This window comes from Protopterus annectens, chromosome 6.part0 (assembly GCF_019279795.1).
Source record: "Protopterus annectens isolate FY-2018-M chromosome 6.part0, PAN1.0, whole genome shotgun sequence".
Lineage (NCBI taxonomy): Eukaryota > Metazoa > Chordata > Ceratodontiformes > Protopteridae > Protopterus > Protopterus annectens.
Genome location: NC_056737.1, coordinates 428,153,753 through 428,172,132, shown reverse-complemented (window position 1 = coordinate 428,172,132; position 18,380 = coordinate 428,153,753). Strand labels below are relative to the sequence as shown.

General features: G+C 37.0%; 1 protein-coding gene across 1 annotated transcript in view; it reads left to right on the top strand.

Annotated features, from left to right (window-relative positions):
* SPTBN5 (spectrin beta, non-erythrocytic 5) overlaps nucleotides 1-18,380 on the top strand; it is a 1,783,454-nt gene that overhangs the window by 1,679,375 nt on the left and 85,699 nt on the right. The window contains exon 68 of the mRNA XM_044073536.1: nucleotides 220-292. Within this exon, the coding sequence (XP_043929471.1) occupies nucleotides 220-292 (73 nt within the window). The remainder of the gene's footprint in view (nucleotides 1-219; nucleotides 293-18,380) is intronic.

The window sequence follows — 18,380 nt, the reverse complement described above, 5'->3', positions numbered from 1 at the left end:
CCATTTTATCTAACAGCTGCTGTTATAATTTTTCTTTTTATTCTGCACAAGTTGATGGATGCTGTAATATATTATAATTCTTATTATTTCTTTTTCACTGTATAAATTGTATCAGTTGCTCTATCCACTGTGAACATAACTTAAAATCTTGACACCAGAATTGGCACTTAACATTAGAGTTGGTCTTTGCATTAATCTGTGGTTTTGATTTTTCTTCAGGATCAAAACAGAGTCTCCCCATATACATGAAGAGAATATCTGAACCAGCCTTCTCAACCACAGATTTATCAAGGTAAGCTTCCCTACCAGAGGGTTATAAAACAAGATTAGTTTAGCTCTTTAGATGAAATACCCTGAACTGGTGGACAGTTATGTGGGATTCATTAACTTCTTTCATGTTGTGCATAGAACATTGTCTGGCTGGTTCACTTTAGTGGTACTGCTGTAAACTATGATATTGGTAAAATAAGTTCAAGAAAGTGAAAACATCATTTTTTTCATATAATTATGAACAGATTGGTGGACCAGGCCATTGTGGTCCATGTTTATATTATTTTGAACAGACTGGTGGAAGGGCCACTGTGGCCTTTCTTTCTGTTATTTTGAACAGATTAGTGGACTGAGCCATTGTGTCCCATTTTTATATTATTCTGAACAGATTGGTGGATTGGGGCACTGTGGCCCTTTTTCAGCCACAACCTTTTACAAACACAGGAAAGGCATACAGTTAAACAAAAAAAATTAATCAAATTTAGTGGTGATACATTGTATACAAGATTATAATAATTATATGCGTAATATGATAATGATTATATACTTAAGTATGACAATGATTAGATACTTAAGATCAGAGGAGAAGAAAAACACCACCAGAGAGCTGCAGAAGAAAAAAAAAGATGAAAAACATTAAAAGCATAAAGATATGTATATATATGATTTTTGATCAAGACAGAAGAACCATCTGATAGGACCAAGATAAAAGTTTTCTTTTGTGTGTGTGTGTGTGTGTGTGTGTGTGTGTGTGTGTGTGTGTGTGTGTGTGTGTGTGTGTGTGTGTGTGCGAGCGTACGCATGTGCGTGCGTGCAGTAAGTGAATGTCTTTAGGTGATTCCTGTATATGACTGCAACTACTCATGTTTCTTAAGGACAGTGAGGAAGGGGGATAAGTTGGCTCACCACTCTGAGAGGGAGGGTGAGTTTCTCCTTGTAATCTGATACAACCTTTTTTATGAGGGGAGTGTCATAATCAATTGGTAGGTTGCCATTAAAATTTCAAGACAGAAGGTAGGATGTATTGCAACTAAATGAGTATGTGAAATGATGCTTATGATGTCAGTAGATCTGCCCATTAAGGACATTCAAAAAAATCTCCTAGAGTATAGGGCAATGTATGTAATGTTAATCCAAAAAAAAGCAGGTGCCCGTGGAACCCTTGCACGGCCAAACAGGGAAAACTTCACAACAAAAAGACGCCAGCAAGTGTTGGCAATAGCCACATCCAAGAACAATTTATTGTCATAGGGAAGGAAAACCCCCCTAAGATGCTATTGTTGTAAAAAACAATTACAAAAAAGCTTCAAACCGGTTTCGGCTCATCAGAGCCTTCTTCAGTGAAATACAAAAATGAAAAAACAAAGTATCGCAATACATTCATATATATAGGGATAAGCCATGCTGTAAGGCCAATCCAAACACAGAATTCACAATTGATCATTAAGGCCAGGTGAAAACAATGCTCCAAGTTTAATGATCCATTTTCTCTCCTTGGAGCTAAGTAGTTCCTGCCAGTGCTGTTTATCTTTACATCTCCCCCTAATGCAATCAATGACAACAAATTTAAAAGAAGCAGATACATGTTTTAAACAATGTTTGTATAAGGCATTACTAGTGCGTTTATTTTTGATGTCACTTAAATGCTCACAAATTCTAAGATGAAAGGCCCGAGAGGTCTTTCCAACATAGAAAGCAGAACAATTGCAGGTCACCAAATAGATGACCCACTCAGTATTGCAGTTATCCCAGAACTTGATGTCAAAAACCTCTGAAGTGTTTTTACTACTAAATTCATTGGTACGTGAAACACGAATACAAAATGAACAATGTCCACAGGGTATACATCCAACAATGGGTTTACCTGAGATGGACAACTGAGTTGGAACAGAAAAATCTGGACCAACTCTCTTATAATGACTCAATTTGGAACCAATAGTCTGTCCCCTTTTGAATGAGAAAGAACATTGGTCTGGGAGCAAAGAATTAAGTTTTTGATCAGCTTTAAGAACGTTCCAATGTCTCTGTATAATATTTTTGAAACCCTGTGTATTACGTCCATATGTGGTCACCAAACGTAAAGGTTGTAACTTGTGACTATTGTTATTATCTTTATATGATAATAAATCTTCCCTATTTAAGTTAGACACAGATCTTTTGGCTAGATGCACAGTGCCTGGACGATAACCCCTCCTAATAAATCTTCGAGTCAAATCATCCTGGGCATCAAGAAAAGATTGTTGGCTAGAACAGATTCTCCTGGCTCTTAGAAATTGAGATTTGGGTATATTCTGGATGACATGTTGTGGGTGGAAGCTGGTGGCATGTAATAATGAATTGAATTCAGGAAATTTCCTGAACATCCTGGAAGATAAGGTGTTATCCTGATTTCTAGTGATTTCCACATCAAGAAATACTATCCTCGATTTATTACAAGTCAATTTGAATTCAATCCCCCATACATTATCATTAAGATATTCAAGAAACTCCATGAGATACTGTTCATCAGCTTTCCACACCAGCCAACAGTCATCCAGATAGCGACGCCAAATGTCCATCTCACACATATAGATGTTGTGATTACCATCATAAATAACAATTTCTTCAATATATGCCATAAAAAGGTCTGCATATATGGGTGCAAAAGATGCACCCATAGCAGTACCCTTAGTTTGCCAGTAACAAAGATTTTGGAAATAAAAAACGTTACTGGACAAAACATGTTCTGTAAGGCATACGAGAAATGTATTAAATCCAGTTTGATATAAACCTGATCTAGCCAACCAATAGTCTAACGCTTGTAAACCCGCCCAGTGTGGAATGTTGGTGTAAAGAGAGGTAATGTCCAAAGTGCATAATAGCCAATGTGGTTCAAGTTGGGAGTTGTTAATGATATCCAAAAACTGGGTGGTGTCTTGAATCCTGGCTCTAATAAGACCCAGTAATGGTTTTAAATGTCGGGTTAAATATTCAGATAGTGGTTCAGTAAGGGACCCATGTCCCGAGACAATCGGTCGACCTGGTGGATTCGTTGCATGTTTGTGGATCTTAGGTAGCAAATATAGATATTGTTTCCTAGGTGACCCAACCATTGGTTGTTCTTTAACACTTTTTGTAATAATGCCCTCCTCCACTGCCTCAGTCAAAAACTCATCAATTTGGCGCTGGAAGTGGGGAGAGGGGTCCACAAACATCTGCCTGTAATATTGTTTGTCGCACAATTGCCTCATAGCCTCACTATCATAAGCAGTTTTATCCAATATCACCACCGCTCCACCTTTGTCAGCTTGAATAATGACAAGGTTTTTGTTATTAATCAACTCTTCCAAACTGCTTATTTCTTCAGCAGACAAATTATTATAAGAGACAGGAAAGTCCTTAAGATGACAATGTATATCCTGAAGGACATTTTTCTGAAATACCCCCACTAGGTGTGTCATAGGTGGAATGAAGGTCGATTTTTTGAATCTAAAGTCACCAGCTGTATCACAAGATGTATCACGAACACTATTGTCAAAAAACACATTCAGATTCAAAATACGACAAAAATTAATCACATCCTGAGCCAAAGATTGTTCAGGAACAAAAAACCCAGGAACAAAATTAAGCCCTTGTTTAATAATTTAAGTTGTGCATTAGTCAAATCAACAGATGAAATATTGTGAACATTGGAGTCAGAGATTAGTGTTGTGTCATAATTTTCAAAAGTGTCTCCAAACTTTGTTTGGATGTTATATTTCCTGTGCTTCCTCCCCCCTCGTCGGTATCTAAATTGGGAGGGTGTGATGACTTATCACGTTTGGGCATAGGTGATCCCTCTCTAGAGTGTAGATCAAATTCATCTTCTGTGTTCGAAGAAGTATCCTCACCAGATGTCCCACTGGAAAGACCAGAATTTTTCTTAAGAATAGATCTTGGCCTTTTTCTTTTAGGAGTAGATGACCTCTTATCATATTTATTTTCATCCCGGGGCAATCTGAAAGATACATTCTTAGAAGTATCAAAAGGTTTGCCCCTGTCATAATCACCTACGTCCCTAAGAAATTTTTTAATTTTCCTATCTTTTAAAGTGATTTCCATTTTAGACAAATCTGTGGTAAGTTTTTTAACCTGTGTCATAAACGAATCACAAGTTTCAAACTTGTTTGTCTGCAAACAAATAGTTTCCAAATCCTTAATGCCCTGCTGCACCTTACGCTCATAAAAATTAGCCAGAGCATCCACAAATTTGGATGAAGCCAACTGTTGAATGTGACCCCAATCCTGAATAAGCTGGTCATCAATTTCAGAGACCAAAGGTTGTATTTTAACCCTAAGACCCCGTGGAGTGATATGTTTCTGCTGGTATGCTTTAAATAAGCGTAAATGCCACACATTGGTCCTAACCATCTTCATGTTCTTACCCAATCTATTAAAAAATATGTCACATTGTGCGTCCAAATCAGACCCAACAACATCTATAATAGTTGACAAACCATTCTTGTCCAAACCAAACACAGATAAATCATCCATATCAGACGATAAACCCTGTATAATGGGTGAAAGTGCCATATTTCAAACTTCAAAATTGAAACCAGCCAAACTGTGTCCTAGAATGAGAACAAGTAAATCACCAAAAAAAAAAAAAAAAAAAAAAAAAAAAATTATCTTATTTATAAAACACTGATATCAACACTGACACAAAAATGATCCGATGTGTATATATATATATATATATATATATATATATATATATATATATATATATATATATATATATATAAAACAAATAACTCAGTAGAAGCTCAATATAGTCCAAAGAAAGACCATTATACATCAAACAAATACCAATGGACAAATAATCTGTGAAATCACTTGGTATTGTGTATAAGTCTTATGGATCAATAACCAATCATGTAAACCAATACCATAAAACAGCCAAACTGACCTAATGGTATAACCAAAGTCGTATTACTGCATATTGGTCTAAATATCTCCAAAAAACCATATATGGTGTAGTCATGTGTTAGAAGAAATCAATTGTAAGCACCACCAATCCATATAGTCCATATGCGATATGTAATGTAATAAATCATATCATATCATGTTGGTCATAGACCACCTGGTATAAACAAATGATCCCCAAAATTGCCAATCAACATTCTGTGTCAGTGACAATCAGCCAAGTTAAACTTTGTTAACACACTCATAGACACACGATTAAAATAGTTTGGTTGGCTCCAAAATGCAATGGCTCAACAATGTTGGTGTTTGTCTGAGATGGACCACAGTGTGCCTGTCCAAACAGAATAGTACATATCAACAGACAACCAATGATAGCCTTCCTAATACCTTCTATGATGAAAACACTGTCAAAAGGATCAAAAAACTATAAACCTCCCAAATATAACAATATATCCAAACTATGATCATGTATATTATACATCAAGAGTTAAGTATATATCAACCTGCAATCTGTGATTAGCAATGTAATGCAGTAAAATAACAAACATCTAACTATTAGAAATGTATGTAATGTTGCCATCTAGTCTGCTCCAGTCCACTTCCCCTTCAAAACCTAATGACAGACCAGCTCTAGCCCTGGGAGATACTAAGGTTTGAAACCTTTTTGTGCTCTTCTCTGAGCAAACTAGTGAAGAGAAAGCATATTCACTATATGTTATAAGCACTCCTTTGGCAAATGTCTGATAGTCTTTAGTAGTAAGAATAGAAATAGTATAGCAAGCTGTGAGCATGAGCATGGTGGATAGCTTTTCTTACTCCTTATCAAAGTAGAAGGTCAAAGAAAGTCCAAGGTCAACCAGTGTCCCAGATATTGTAAGGACTATGCAGTTTTCAGAGTACTAGAGGGAGGGGGTTCTGTTCTGTTGGTACTTTGTTTCATCTAGTAGTACTTCTGAAATGTATGGCTTTAGAATTAGTAAAGTTAATAACAAGCTGTGTCTCTTCAAACCACAGAGAGGAACATTCCTGGTCCTCATCCTGAATTTGTGCAATTTGCAAACTGGCTTGACAGATCATTTTAATAAAATTATGTTCTTTAAATTAAACTGTTTTACTAAAAGGTGTTTAGAAAACTGTACACATATTTGAAGATGGAATGATGTAGACAGTAGGTCCTCTATAAGAACATTGCTTGTCTTGATGTTTAGATACTTAGTAAGATATTGACTAGTGACTGTGTATGGCCCTTGAAAGTCAAGCTTCTTGTTCAAAATGGAATGGGATACTGACCTGAAGGCTTTGCTGATGTCTCAGAAATACTACCAGTCACCTATCTCTCTCTTACGTGTTTTTGTTCCTGGATTTGGAAGTGGAGGTAGGGGCAATACTGGTAATGTGGCACATTCTAAAGCCACTGTAGTTATCAACAATCATCAGTGAATTCATATGACCCAGGATAGTCCCTGATTGAGTTGAAACTACTTTTCCAATTATTTCCCCTTAAGTTTGTAACAGGAAATCAATCATGAGTTGGCAGCATTGGCACCATGCCCACTTCTGGAGAAAAGTATGATTGCTGTTGGTAGAAGGGGAAAATAATTCTTCAGATGGTTTGTAAAAGCTGAAAACAAGGGATGCTGATATGGTAATGAAGGTCTTAAAGACTTTCAAGAATTTGGATGACAGTACTTTACCCTCTAGTCTTCCAAAGCCAGGAAGTTTTTATGCATAATTTGATTCACTAACCATAAGACAGTGAAACCAAAAGAATGGTGTAGACCCTAAATAATGGAATGCTTTTTGGGTATTAAGTTATGAAGGCTTATTGGGAGAAGGTAACTGCAAAGTAGAAAGAAAATTTGTAAACATCTGTGAAACTCCCACATGATCATAGTAGGTAAAGACATTAGATTAAAATTATTGTAGTGCATGAAGCACGGTGATTATTCTCTCATATGACGAAAAAGACAAAGCATATAAGCACTTCTATACTGTGAGACCTGGCCTTAGCAATTGTTAAGTACCCCTGCTTCAGTTGTTAAAATTTGGTATCATGCAGTTAAATCTGCCATTACTGTCTAGCAAATGACAATGGCAGAATTCAAAACAGATTTCTCTCTGCCTGCTGTCAGTGCCAGTAATCTGTCCCTGACTTTCTTTCCATAACATAAGCCAGTGTGTTACACTGTCTTTCTGACTCACTAAGTGCTTTACAGCTTTGAAAACTGGCAAAACACTTAGATTCATAGATATGTACTACACTAACAGCCACAAGGGCCTTTATAAACCTAGCCATGCATCCCAAATGTATCTAACAAGTCTGCTGTCCTGGACATTATTTTTAGGTGTATGTGTTTCGTGGCCAAACATTTACAGTTTGCCTCTATCCATTAGAGACAAAGGTGACAGTCAGACCAGGGGTAAATTTCTGATTTCCCATCCACTTGTCCAGGTTATGTTTAAATAGGTTCATGGAAGAGCTCTGCTTCACATGGATGGAAAACCTATTCTACAGAAGGGGTATTCTCTGAGACACATACTTGTACCACCAATATGCCTATTTATATTTCAAGCAAGATTTAAGTCCCTGGATCAGATAGTTCTGATGCTATTTGTTTTGCAAATATGTAAGTGGTCCCTCAGAGTGGGATCTTGGAATGCCTTGCATGCCAGACGTCAATCAACCCTTAACTGTCTGTAGGAGACAGAGTATTGGAATAGGGCTTTGAGGTGATCTGCACAGGACATGTTGTTCATGCCCTGTATTCTTTTTATGAGGAACCACTATGAATGTTCCAGTTGTTGCATGTACCTGGTCAGGTACATATACTGAAGGGGGTTTAGTACTCAATGATGGGTCTGATGAGGGGTCAATACAATGGAACAATGATATCCTTGGACTTAGATACCATACCCTTTCTTATAAGCTGAGCAATATAGAGCAATTTCATTACTACCTTAGACACATGTTGGTCAAAAGCCAAGTTACTGTCTACATATGTTGCCAAATCCTTGACTACTGGATCTACTCATAGGGATATGTTATCAATGAGGTAGTTTCCCAGGGTAGCCAACTTCTCAGAGGGGTACTATTATGGATTTCTTGGCATTGAGTTTTACACTGTGTCTGTGAAACTAATTATTTGTCTGTATTAACTTTTTAGTGTCTTGGGTAGGATTCTGTAACTGTTCCCAGCTTGCAATCATCTGCAAACTTGGTCAGCCAGAGGCCTTTGATGTTGGCTTTGACTTCTGAGAAGTAAATGCCAAAAAGGACAGGGCCCAGCACTGAGTCCTAAGGAGTGAACCAGTGACTGGCCTCTATGTGGAGATGGACTTCCTTATGCTAACTTCCTGGGTCCTATATGAGAGACAGCTCTCAATCCATTGCAGAATATAGGGGGTTATGCCTAATTCCATGAGTTTGTTTACAATGCTTGAGTGGGGTATTGTATCAAATCCTTTGGCCAAGTCAAGGTAGGCAGTATGCAACTTTTTTTCCCTTATCGGTTGACTTGGTGACCTTCACAAATAAGTCTACCAGCTTGAGTGGGCATGATCTTCCTGCGACAAAATCAAACTGGGTTGGATCCAGTGTCTGAAGGTTTCCAATGTCATTATTAATTATTTCCATGAAAATTCATTTCATGGCTTTGCATATGAGACTAGTCAGACTAATACATCAGTAGTTTCCAGGGACTGTAGAAGACACACCCTTATGCAGAGGGATGACTGTTGCAGATCTCGAGTCATGTGGCATGAAGCCTAACTGAGGTCTGTAGTTAAATAGTGACTGCAGCAGGCCTGATAGGTTGTGTTTCATGTTGTTTAGGAGGCATCCTGGGATATTACTGGGGAGTATCGATGGAGTGTTCTTGGCCTCGAAGAATGCGTTTAGGACGTGTTTCTTAGTGATGGTCTGGGTTTTATATTCAACGGTATTTCTTGAGAGGTAACCGGGGCATAGAGAGGGGGTAAAACTGGAGCTGAATATATCAGCCAGTAGATTTGCTATATCTTCTGGCTCCATGTAGGTGGCTCCATTCATAATTACTCATAATTACTTACACACATTGTTGAGTACTACCTGTGAGTCAACAGACATAGATAAAGAAAGCCTTATGACAGTCCTTGCTGGCTATTACTACCACAAAAATGGCTTCAGTAGACCTGAGTTGCCCAGTGAGTTGTTTGTTTTGCTTGATGAGACATTTGTATCCTGCTGGGTGTTGTATTTCCTGACCTTTGCTATTACTCTCTTCCCTATATTGTACAGCCTATTGATGTTTGAATTCTACCAGGGTGGCTTGTTTTCTGACTTTGTTCTGAGCTTATTTCTAGTAGGTACACCTGTCTGTATATATTTATTAACATGATTGTATAGATTATCTGTGAACAATTCCATACAGGCAGCTGTGCTCTCAGGTTTGAGGGGAACTGACATTTTGCCAGGTTGTCACATAATAGTAGGAGGTTTGCTTAGAACAGCTTATAAATAATGTGAGGGTAGCTGGGTTTTATTTTTGTTTCAAAGGGCTTTATGGTCCGACCTTACCAGAGAGGACATTACACTGGATTACTTGTATTCTTCCCTTATAAGACCCATTACTGAGTACAATGTCCCTTTCAGCATGCACCTCACAAAGTACATGCAGCTGCTGGAGAGACTACAGAGGTTCCTCGCCAGGAGAATCCAGGACTTCAAACATTTACCCTACACAGATAAGCTAAAGGCTCTGTCCCACTATTCAGTCTCCTACAGACTCCTCAAAGGTGACCTCTGTCTGGCATAGAAAGCAATCTCAGACCCCGTCTTGATGGGACTGCTGCATATCCGCAAGTCAGGCTCCACTCGAATAGCCCACACACGCGACCTCAACCTGGTCTGTGACATCAATACGACTTGTTAGTGGAACAAGTTTGTTTCCCAAAGACTCCCCCTTCTGTGGAATAGATTCCCACTCCACATCAAGCAGAGTACCTCATTAATGCTTTTTAAATGCAACCTGGATAACTGGATGGGGAACAGAAAATACTCCCCTGGGATTCCACCTGTGTCCCTGCTGGACAGGAGCATTGGGTGCTGACGTGTCAGAACATGGGCTAAATTATTGGCTAGGCTTGTAAGGGACTCAGGGACAATAGCCTAGTAACTTCCTATGATCCTGGGTGGTGGGGGGTGCACCATTCTCCCATATTTGTGAGGACCAGGACCAGTATGTTTGTCCCCTAGTGGGCATGTAGACTAACTGATGCAGGGTGTTACTGTTACAAAGTCCAGGAATCTCTGGGACTGCAAGTTTGGGGTCATGTATGATTCTATGTTTATAGTGGAATAGTTAAAGCTACCCATGAATATAGTATAAGGTTGAACATTTGAATGTCTCCAGTAAGTTTAAGTGTGATTTATGGCTTCCTGGGGCCTATAACTAGCAAACATATGGTATGGGATTAAACACAAGCTCCTCATCCTGTTTGATCAGCCTTGAGGTGACCTTGTTATTGATGTAGATTAATGCAGCTCCATCTTTAGTTCTTGCCTGTGCAATAGCTGCCTTAAATGTGTAGAATGCATTGTAAGTGTGCACTCATGGGGTGCTCTGTGCCGCTTTAAATCATGTCTTAGCGACTGCACAAATGGCTGCATTTTCAGTGTAAGGAGAGTTTGGAGAGAGTAAAGCATCTTGTTAAGACTCCTGGCATTGAATAGTAATACCTTTAGATCCCCTTGGGTTGGTCTTGCTACGTTGGAATGTTTGCCAGTTTGGCTGTTGGGGTGAATTTCTTGACATCCATGTAACAAACATAAACTAAGTCATTTGTAATCGGAGACCCAATCGTAATCATCTGTGTTATCTTGCTCCTTCCAAAGAGATGGTTAATTTCCCTTCAAAATGCCTTAGGGCTTCTGCATAGAGACATTAGCTTTTTCTTTTTGTCTTTCTTTTTTTTTTTTTACAGTACTGGATAATTATTCACATTATTTAGTCAAGGAATATAGGTGATCAAAGTCTGCACAGGTTAGGGGACAAGTCTTGGGACAAAGTTTATACTGTGCTTCCAGTCCACTACCAGAACTTGATGATAGGTGAGGTATTCTGAAACTGTAACAGACGAATGGGAGTCTCCTAAGTTGGATACATGCAGATCTATGTTCCTTGTCTATCTATAGCATTTAGAGTGTCCATTGTGTATGATGATTAGCAAAACCAGAAGCCAGTTATAGGAAGGCTATTTCTGCACATGTAGTTAATGTATAGTAATTTTTCTGAAAGCCATTTTCAGTGCTAGTGGATTTTGTAGTTTTCTCTTTCATTATGTGTTTGTGGAGTTGATATTTATAAAATAACCCTTTGAATAGAAAGTGCATGGATACCTCTTCAAAAAATAAACATATAAAAATAAAATAAAACATACTTTGAGGTTCACTGAAAATGGCTTGCACTGATTTCATTTCATGCTAATTGAACCCTCTGAAATTTTCTTCAGTATATTGGTAAAAATGTACCTGTCATGTCAAAGTATAGAATTAAACTGGAGATAGTGAAAGAACAGGAAGACACTCTTAAACTCATAACCTTGACAATATGCCTTAGCCAATCAATTCTTAAGACATGGTGGAAACCAAATATTTGCCATCTTTAATGACATATTTAAATGAACAGTTAAGCAAATATTAATATAGGATGTTTTTTGCATGTGATACTTTGCATGAATGGAACCTTGCTAGTTTACTTAAATTTCTTTTCTTCTTGGTTGCTCCTAAAAAGGATATCTGACCTCTGTGATTGTGGGTATAAATTAATTAAAAGTAAATAATGTCCTCACAACTCCATAGTCTGAGCAGGCCGAGGTGTCACCAGTTCCAGAATTAATGTCTTATTTGTGGAATTGTTGTTTACTTTTACTAAGGCAATATTCATCTTCCAAAATGAGGAACAACTTTTGTAATCACTAGTTTTCTCCGTCTAATATCAGATATACTGTATATCATTTACTCTGAAATAATCCCTGTTACCCCATTTATGAATATTTTAGATACGAACCATGTTCAAAAATTCATATTATGAGACCCACAATATTTTTCCAAGCTACAAATTATAATGTCCACAATCTGTGCAAATAATCTAATTGGAAGCTTGCACTGCCACCTGACTTTTTTTTTCTTCTATTGTACGTTTTTGTCCAATGAACAATAGTTGGAGGTGTATATGTTTAAAAGGAGAAGTAGTCACCAACAGTGTAAACAAGTGAACTCTTTATAGCAGATATTCTGAATTTATTTATTATCCTTGTGCGTGGAATGGTGTTGAATGCTTTGGCAAGGTCCTGGCTGCATGCAATCTCTTGTGTTGGACAACTGTGACTTCCTCAGAGAAAGTGGCAGGATAAGTAATCTTGGTCTATCTTTAATAATCCTATACAGACAGATATCTAAGTATAGTAAATGTCTAGTATCAATCTAAACTAGGTCATGATTACCATTGTGATACACAACTCTTGGATGATACTGGTTAACTTAATGGGTCTGTAATGTCATAGATCCAATGTGGATCCATCCTTGTAGATAGGTACCACTATGGCCTATTATCATGTTTAATGGACATAACCAGTGGTAAAACTTTTGTTCAGTGAGATGTACGGTAAATCTGTGTGGTTTGTTTAGTACTAGTGAGAAAGCAACATGGTATAGTGGCTGGCCCCATGAAACTAAAACCTTAGTCAGGGCTGCCTCAATCTGGCCTTATATGCTATATTGAAGTTCACAATCAGGTTAGTGTAGCACTATTACTGTGTGTACTGTTTTACTAAAATCTGACCTTAATTTATATGCAGGGATATTAACAGTGTTTTGGAGTTTAAAGTATATTGTCCAGTCAACTTTGACAGCAATTAAAGCTTAGGAACTACTCTTATTTTTACTTAGGTAGCCGAAGAAAGCTTTATGGCTATTTTTCAGTTTTTAAAGTAAGATGGAGCACTTAGGATGCTTTAGTTTTATAAACTCTTTTTAAAAGCTCTTTTTTGTCTGGATAAAGTCTGGTTTTGTTAGTGGTGGAGAGGCATGTATTATATAAGGAATGTAGTCATTGTGTAGCTTGTTAAATTTATTCTTCCACTGCTCTGATTAGTTTTTGAATCTTTCACCCATATTTCATTGAGTGGGTATGCAGTAAGTAATGCAGTTGTTAAGACTACTGTATTATCATATAATGTCTTAGTGGTCTCTCTTTAAAAGTGTAATCTCAGTTTGTGCTACTTAGGACCCCATTTGTTATTTGGTAGTCAAATTGACCTTTATTTTTATGGTGAAATTAACCATCGCATGGCATAGTTTCACTAAGGACCTCAGCACACTTGAGAAGAAAAAAACAAAAGCATGCTTTCTAGCATGACCTGTAGTCTGTTATATCAGAGAGAAAGGGTTTGTATTAACTATTGTAAACAATTTGCACATTTAGTAAGGTTGAAGAGGCATTGTGCATATTTATTTCTAATCGTGTAGTTATCCCATTTGATTGTAGAGTGGTTGAAGTCCTGTTCTGTAACTGTAGGAAAGAGTTTATAATAGCTCTTTACTACAGCTACATATATATATTCACACTACAAACAAATGTGTATTAATTTAAGCAGCAGCAATCTCAGCCGCTACTGCAGTCACACCCAATTAGCAACTCTTCTTACTCTTGGGAACAATCATATCCTTTGTCTTACCCTACATGTGGATTTTTTGTTTATTTTATTTATCTTTCATTGACTAGGTTAGTTCCACTAGGCCAGTAATCTCTTTTTAGGGCAGACCAAAGGTGGTTTTTATACTACTAGGTGAAATGTGACCATTGCTCAGGGAACTTCCCCAACTTATTGATGCAAGTAGAACCTATTTTGAAAGAACACATTCCCCATTTCTGTTCCAAGTGCAAAGGTGGCCTAGTGAAACAGGAAGGCGAATACAGAGAGAAGGAAATAATGGAGTGGTGAGAGAAATGGAGGAGAAAGCAAATGTCAAGACTGAAGAATGTGTTCAAGATTCTGAGGAGATGTTTCAAATTAATCTGTTTGATGGCTATAAGTTGGCAAATGGTGGATGTATAATTACAACCCTCCATTTGGGAGGGTTGCATGATGATTTACTTAAAGAAACTGTGATGCAGAATGAGCCAGAAAATTAATAAGATGTTTCTTGGGGAGACATTGTAGAGAAAATAAAAAAGGAGGATACAGAAACAATCCTGAAAAATAGTTGTGAGATGGAAAAGAAAACATATGCAGAGAAAGTGAAAGAAGGCAAAAGGGGAGTAGCCAAAAAGAAGTCAGAAGAAAATGAAAAATAGAAATACCTGGTAAGGATTCAAAGTAAAGAAGACAAAGAAATGGACAGGTATGAAGTGTGGGACAATTTAATAGATCCTTTGGGTGTAAAAAACCTGAGTTAAGAGCATTTATCCAAATTAACAAAAAGACCTTTTGTGACATTATATTTGAGACTGTTTTTTATCAATGGAAAATTTTCTCTGAGAGTATGAAAAAAGAAAGACTGTAACCAATGGAATCTTTAAGTGATAAAGGAATTTAACAGATAAACAAAAAATTATGTAAAATTTTGAACAGAGGAGGAAATAGAGACTTTAAAAGAACATTTCAAAAGTTTATGATAAAAGGGGTTTATGAACTGGTGGATGGGATTGTAATATTCTGGTAAAAATAAATAGAGAAAAAATAGACATATACCAAGCATAATAAATATGGAGTGGAATAGGGATGTCACTAAATACTGGGGACAAACCAAACATTTTTTTATGCTAGAAAAGAAGAATATTTGATAAGTAACTGTGATAAAAGAACATGTTATATTTCTGTGGGAATGGGACATGCAAAAAATATGAATTGAAACATTATAAATGTAACAAAATTTAACATTTATGGATGAATTGCAAAAAATTAAAATAAGAGTAAAAAAAAAGAAAACAGAAGAGCAAAAAATGAACAAAGAGAAGACATTTTAGTAGTAGTAGAAATAGAAGAAAAAATTAGATGAGAAAAAAGTAATAAATAGAACATAGAGAAGGTTCTAAAATAAACCCTACTGAGAAGAAAAAAAGTGCTTGGAAACAGTACCAAAATCATTACAAACCAAAGCACTTGCAGAACCAGCAAACAAAATGACTCTTTAGGTTGGTGGACCAAAACGATTTATTTAACACCACAAAATAATAACTTGCGTTTTCGTCCTTAGACTTCATCAGAATTAATAGTTACACAAGCTAGTTGTTATTAGTAATCTCCTTAAATAACCCCCCTTCCCATTAACAAAACAATTAACCAATTAAAACATTTAATATGATTGAATGTAGTGCATCTAAAGTGCAACTGTAAAAACTCCTAAAACAAATAGTCACTTATTATAATAACAAGTTTTAAAAACAGATTTTAAAAACAATGAATCACATAATTAATATGTAAATACATAAAATGTAGGCCATCAAATATAGTAATATAGAAATAAATAAATAAGATGTGTTGCACCAACATTTTAAATTGTGTTGAAACAATGCCACTGTGATAAACTAGTAGAACACTGCCATCTACTAGTCAAGAAATAAAGCTAAATAAAAACACTATAGTTTAGCAGATCTAAGTTTGAGGACAGGGGCTAAAGAAATATAGTCATTCAAGCCTGGTTCGCTGTGGGCCTCCAAACTCAACTGCCAAAATAGTTCCCTGTACTCTATAGTTGTCTCCCAGGGACCACCTCAAGGGTCATGTTCTATTTTTTCTATGACAAAAAAAATCAAAAACTGCATCTTTACAAAGTGTGATATGTCTGAATAGAGCACTATTAGTGTCTTGCTTACTAATGTCATAGAGATGTTCATATATTCGCCTCTTAAACTTCCTAGTGGTCTTCCCTATATAGAAGGCTCCACAGGGTTTACAAATGGCAATGTATATGACCCCCATGGTGTCACAGTTGGAGAATGCATTGGTTTCTAACTTTATGTTCCTATCCATTAAATACACACTCTCCTCCTGTATAATATGTGAGCATTAGGAGCAAACCCCACACTTAAAAGTGCCTTTCTTCTGCCTACCCTGTTTTGGTTTTCTATATTCCAGCATTTCCTTAATATTTTTCCCCTTCCTAAAAGTGAATTTCAAGGGGTCCTTGAATAACAAGTCCAAGTCAGAATAGTCCCCAAAATCCTCCAATTTCTAAAAATAATATCTTTAATGAAATAAGTGTCACTACTGAAATTCAAGATGAAATTGTGTCTGGGGGTTGGGGTATTCTCTGTGTTAATTACAGTGTGTTCCAATACCCCTAAAATGGGACTAAATCTCCCCCTCCCATTTTTTATTTCATTCATTACTTCTTCTGTTAAAACAAAGGGGTAATTTCTTTCCAAAAACGTACTTTTCAGTTTCTTACTTTCTATGTCAAAGTCACTATCCAGGGAACTGCCCTTTCAAAATTCATTTCTTTTGTTTGAAAGGGTGAGCACTAGTGTAAAACAAGTAAGAGTTTGAAAAAGCCATTTTACTGTAAACACTGGACTTAAATTTTCTAACTTCAGGTATCTTTTCAATCATCACATCCAAGTATTGTAAGTGTTCCCTAGAAAAACTGTGGGTGAATTTAAGGAAGTCAGTAGGACTATTGACATACTCGATAAATTCTATTAGTGTCTCCTCGGGTCCAATCCAAAACATACAAATATTGTCCAAGTAACATCGATAGTATTTCCAATATTGAGAATATACAGAATGAAAAATAAACTGCTCTTCCCAAATAGACAATACCAAGTTTGCGTACATGGGGGCACAACTGACCCCCATGGCTACTCCACTGCCTAAAAAACTCACCCTCGAAATACAGAAAATTTTGTCTTAGTACCAAATCCATTAAATCCATAAACACCAAGATACTGTTTTCATCAAAACTTCCTTTGGTTCTAAGAGCTTCTTCGAACCATTCTAACCCTAGCTTGTGAGGAATGACATTGAATAAATCCTGGATATCTAAGGTAACAAAGATGAGTTTGTCACTATATAGGTCATTGTTAATACTTCTCAAAAAATCCCAAGATTCCTTCAGAATGCCCGCCTGCTTGGACCAGACCCCTTTTAACCTTAAATCCAAAAATTTGACCAATGGATAAGCTTTAGACCCAGTGGCTGCCACAATAGGTCTGAGTGGTGGGTTGTTCATGTCCTTATGGACCTTGAGCATACCAAAAAATAGATGGTACTATTGGTTTGCCCATAATTAAATAGTGACAGATATCTTGACTAATCATATCTTCATCAACCAATTCTTTAAGGATGAAATCATTCCTCCTATGGGCTATATTAATCTCATTAAGTGAGACTCTAGAATATCTGTCCATGTTTTTTAACATATCCAACATCGTGCCTGAATAAATAATACTGTCCATAAGGACAACCCCCCCCCCCATCAGGTTTCATAACCCTGACTTGATGGTTGTTTCTTAAAGAATCCAGGAGGGCATGTTCTTCCTTATTCAAATTGTATTGTCTCCTTTTCTTATTTAGACCCTGTCAAAGCGCCCTTTCTACCTGAATTTCAAAGTTTTTTAACTGGGGGTGAAGGGGTGGATTATAAGTACTTTTTCTCTTAATCAAATTAATGCCCCCCCCCCCATCATGGTGCATTAACAATTCCAAGTTCTTTTTTCTCAAAAACAATTTTAAGTCAATCAAGACATTGGTAATTTGACTTCTGTTACTAGGTACAAACTTCAAACATTACTAAACAAACTAAAGTATGTGCAGTCGATGTCCAGGCTACTATAATTGTATATACTAAAATTGTGGTACTTATGCCTGTACCCCTCGACTACTATACCGTTATCTTGTATCAAACTATGAGTGGGGCTAATTGGGGCTAATATCTCCTCCTGTTCGAATATTCCCCACTGTTGGGGTTGTAGTTGACTGGTGTTCTTTGTTTTATCCTCTCGAATATCCTCAGTGTGGGAAAATCCAAAGGGTTGTTCAAGTCATACCCCCCCATTGCTTCCCCAAAAGGATAATACTGTAGCCCCCTCTGTGACCCCATTCTCGGTTATCCAAATCTTCTCTCTGTGAATCATTGCCCATATGATCAGTGTAATTCCTGTACTGGGGCTTAAAATTGTTTTGGG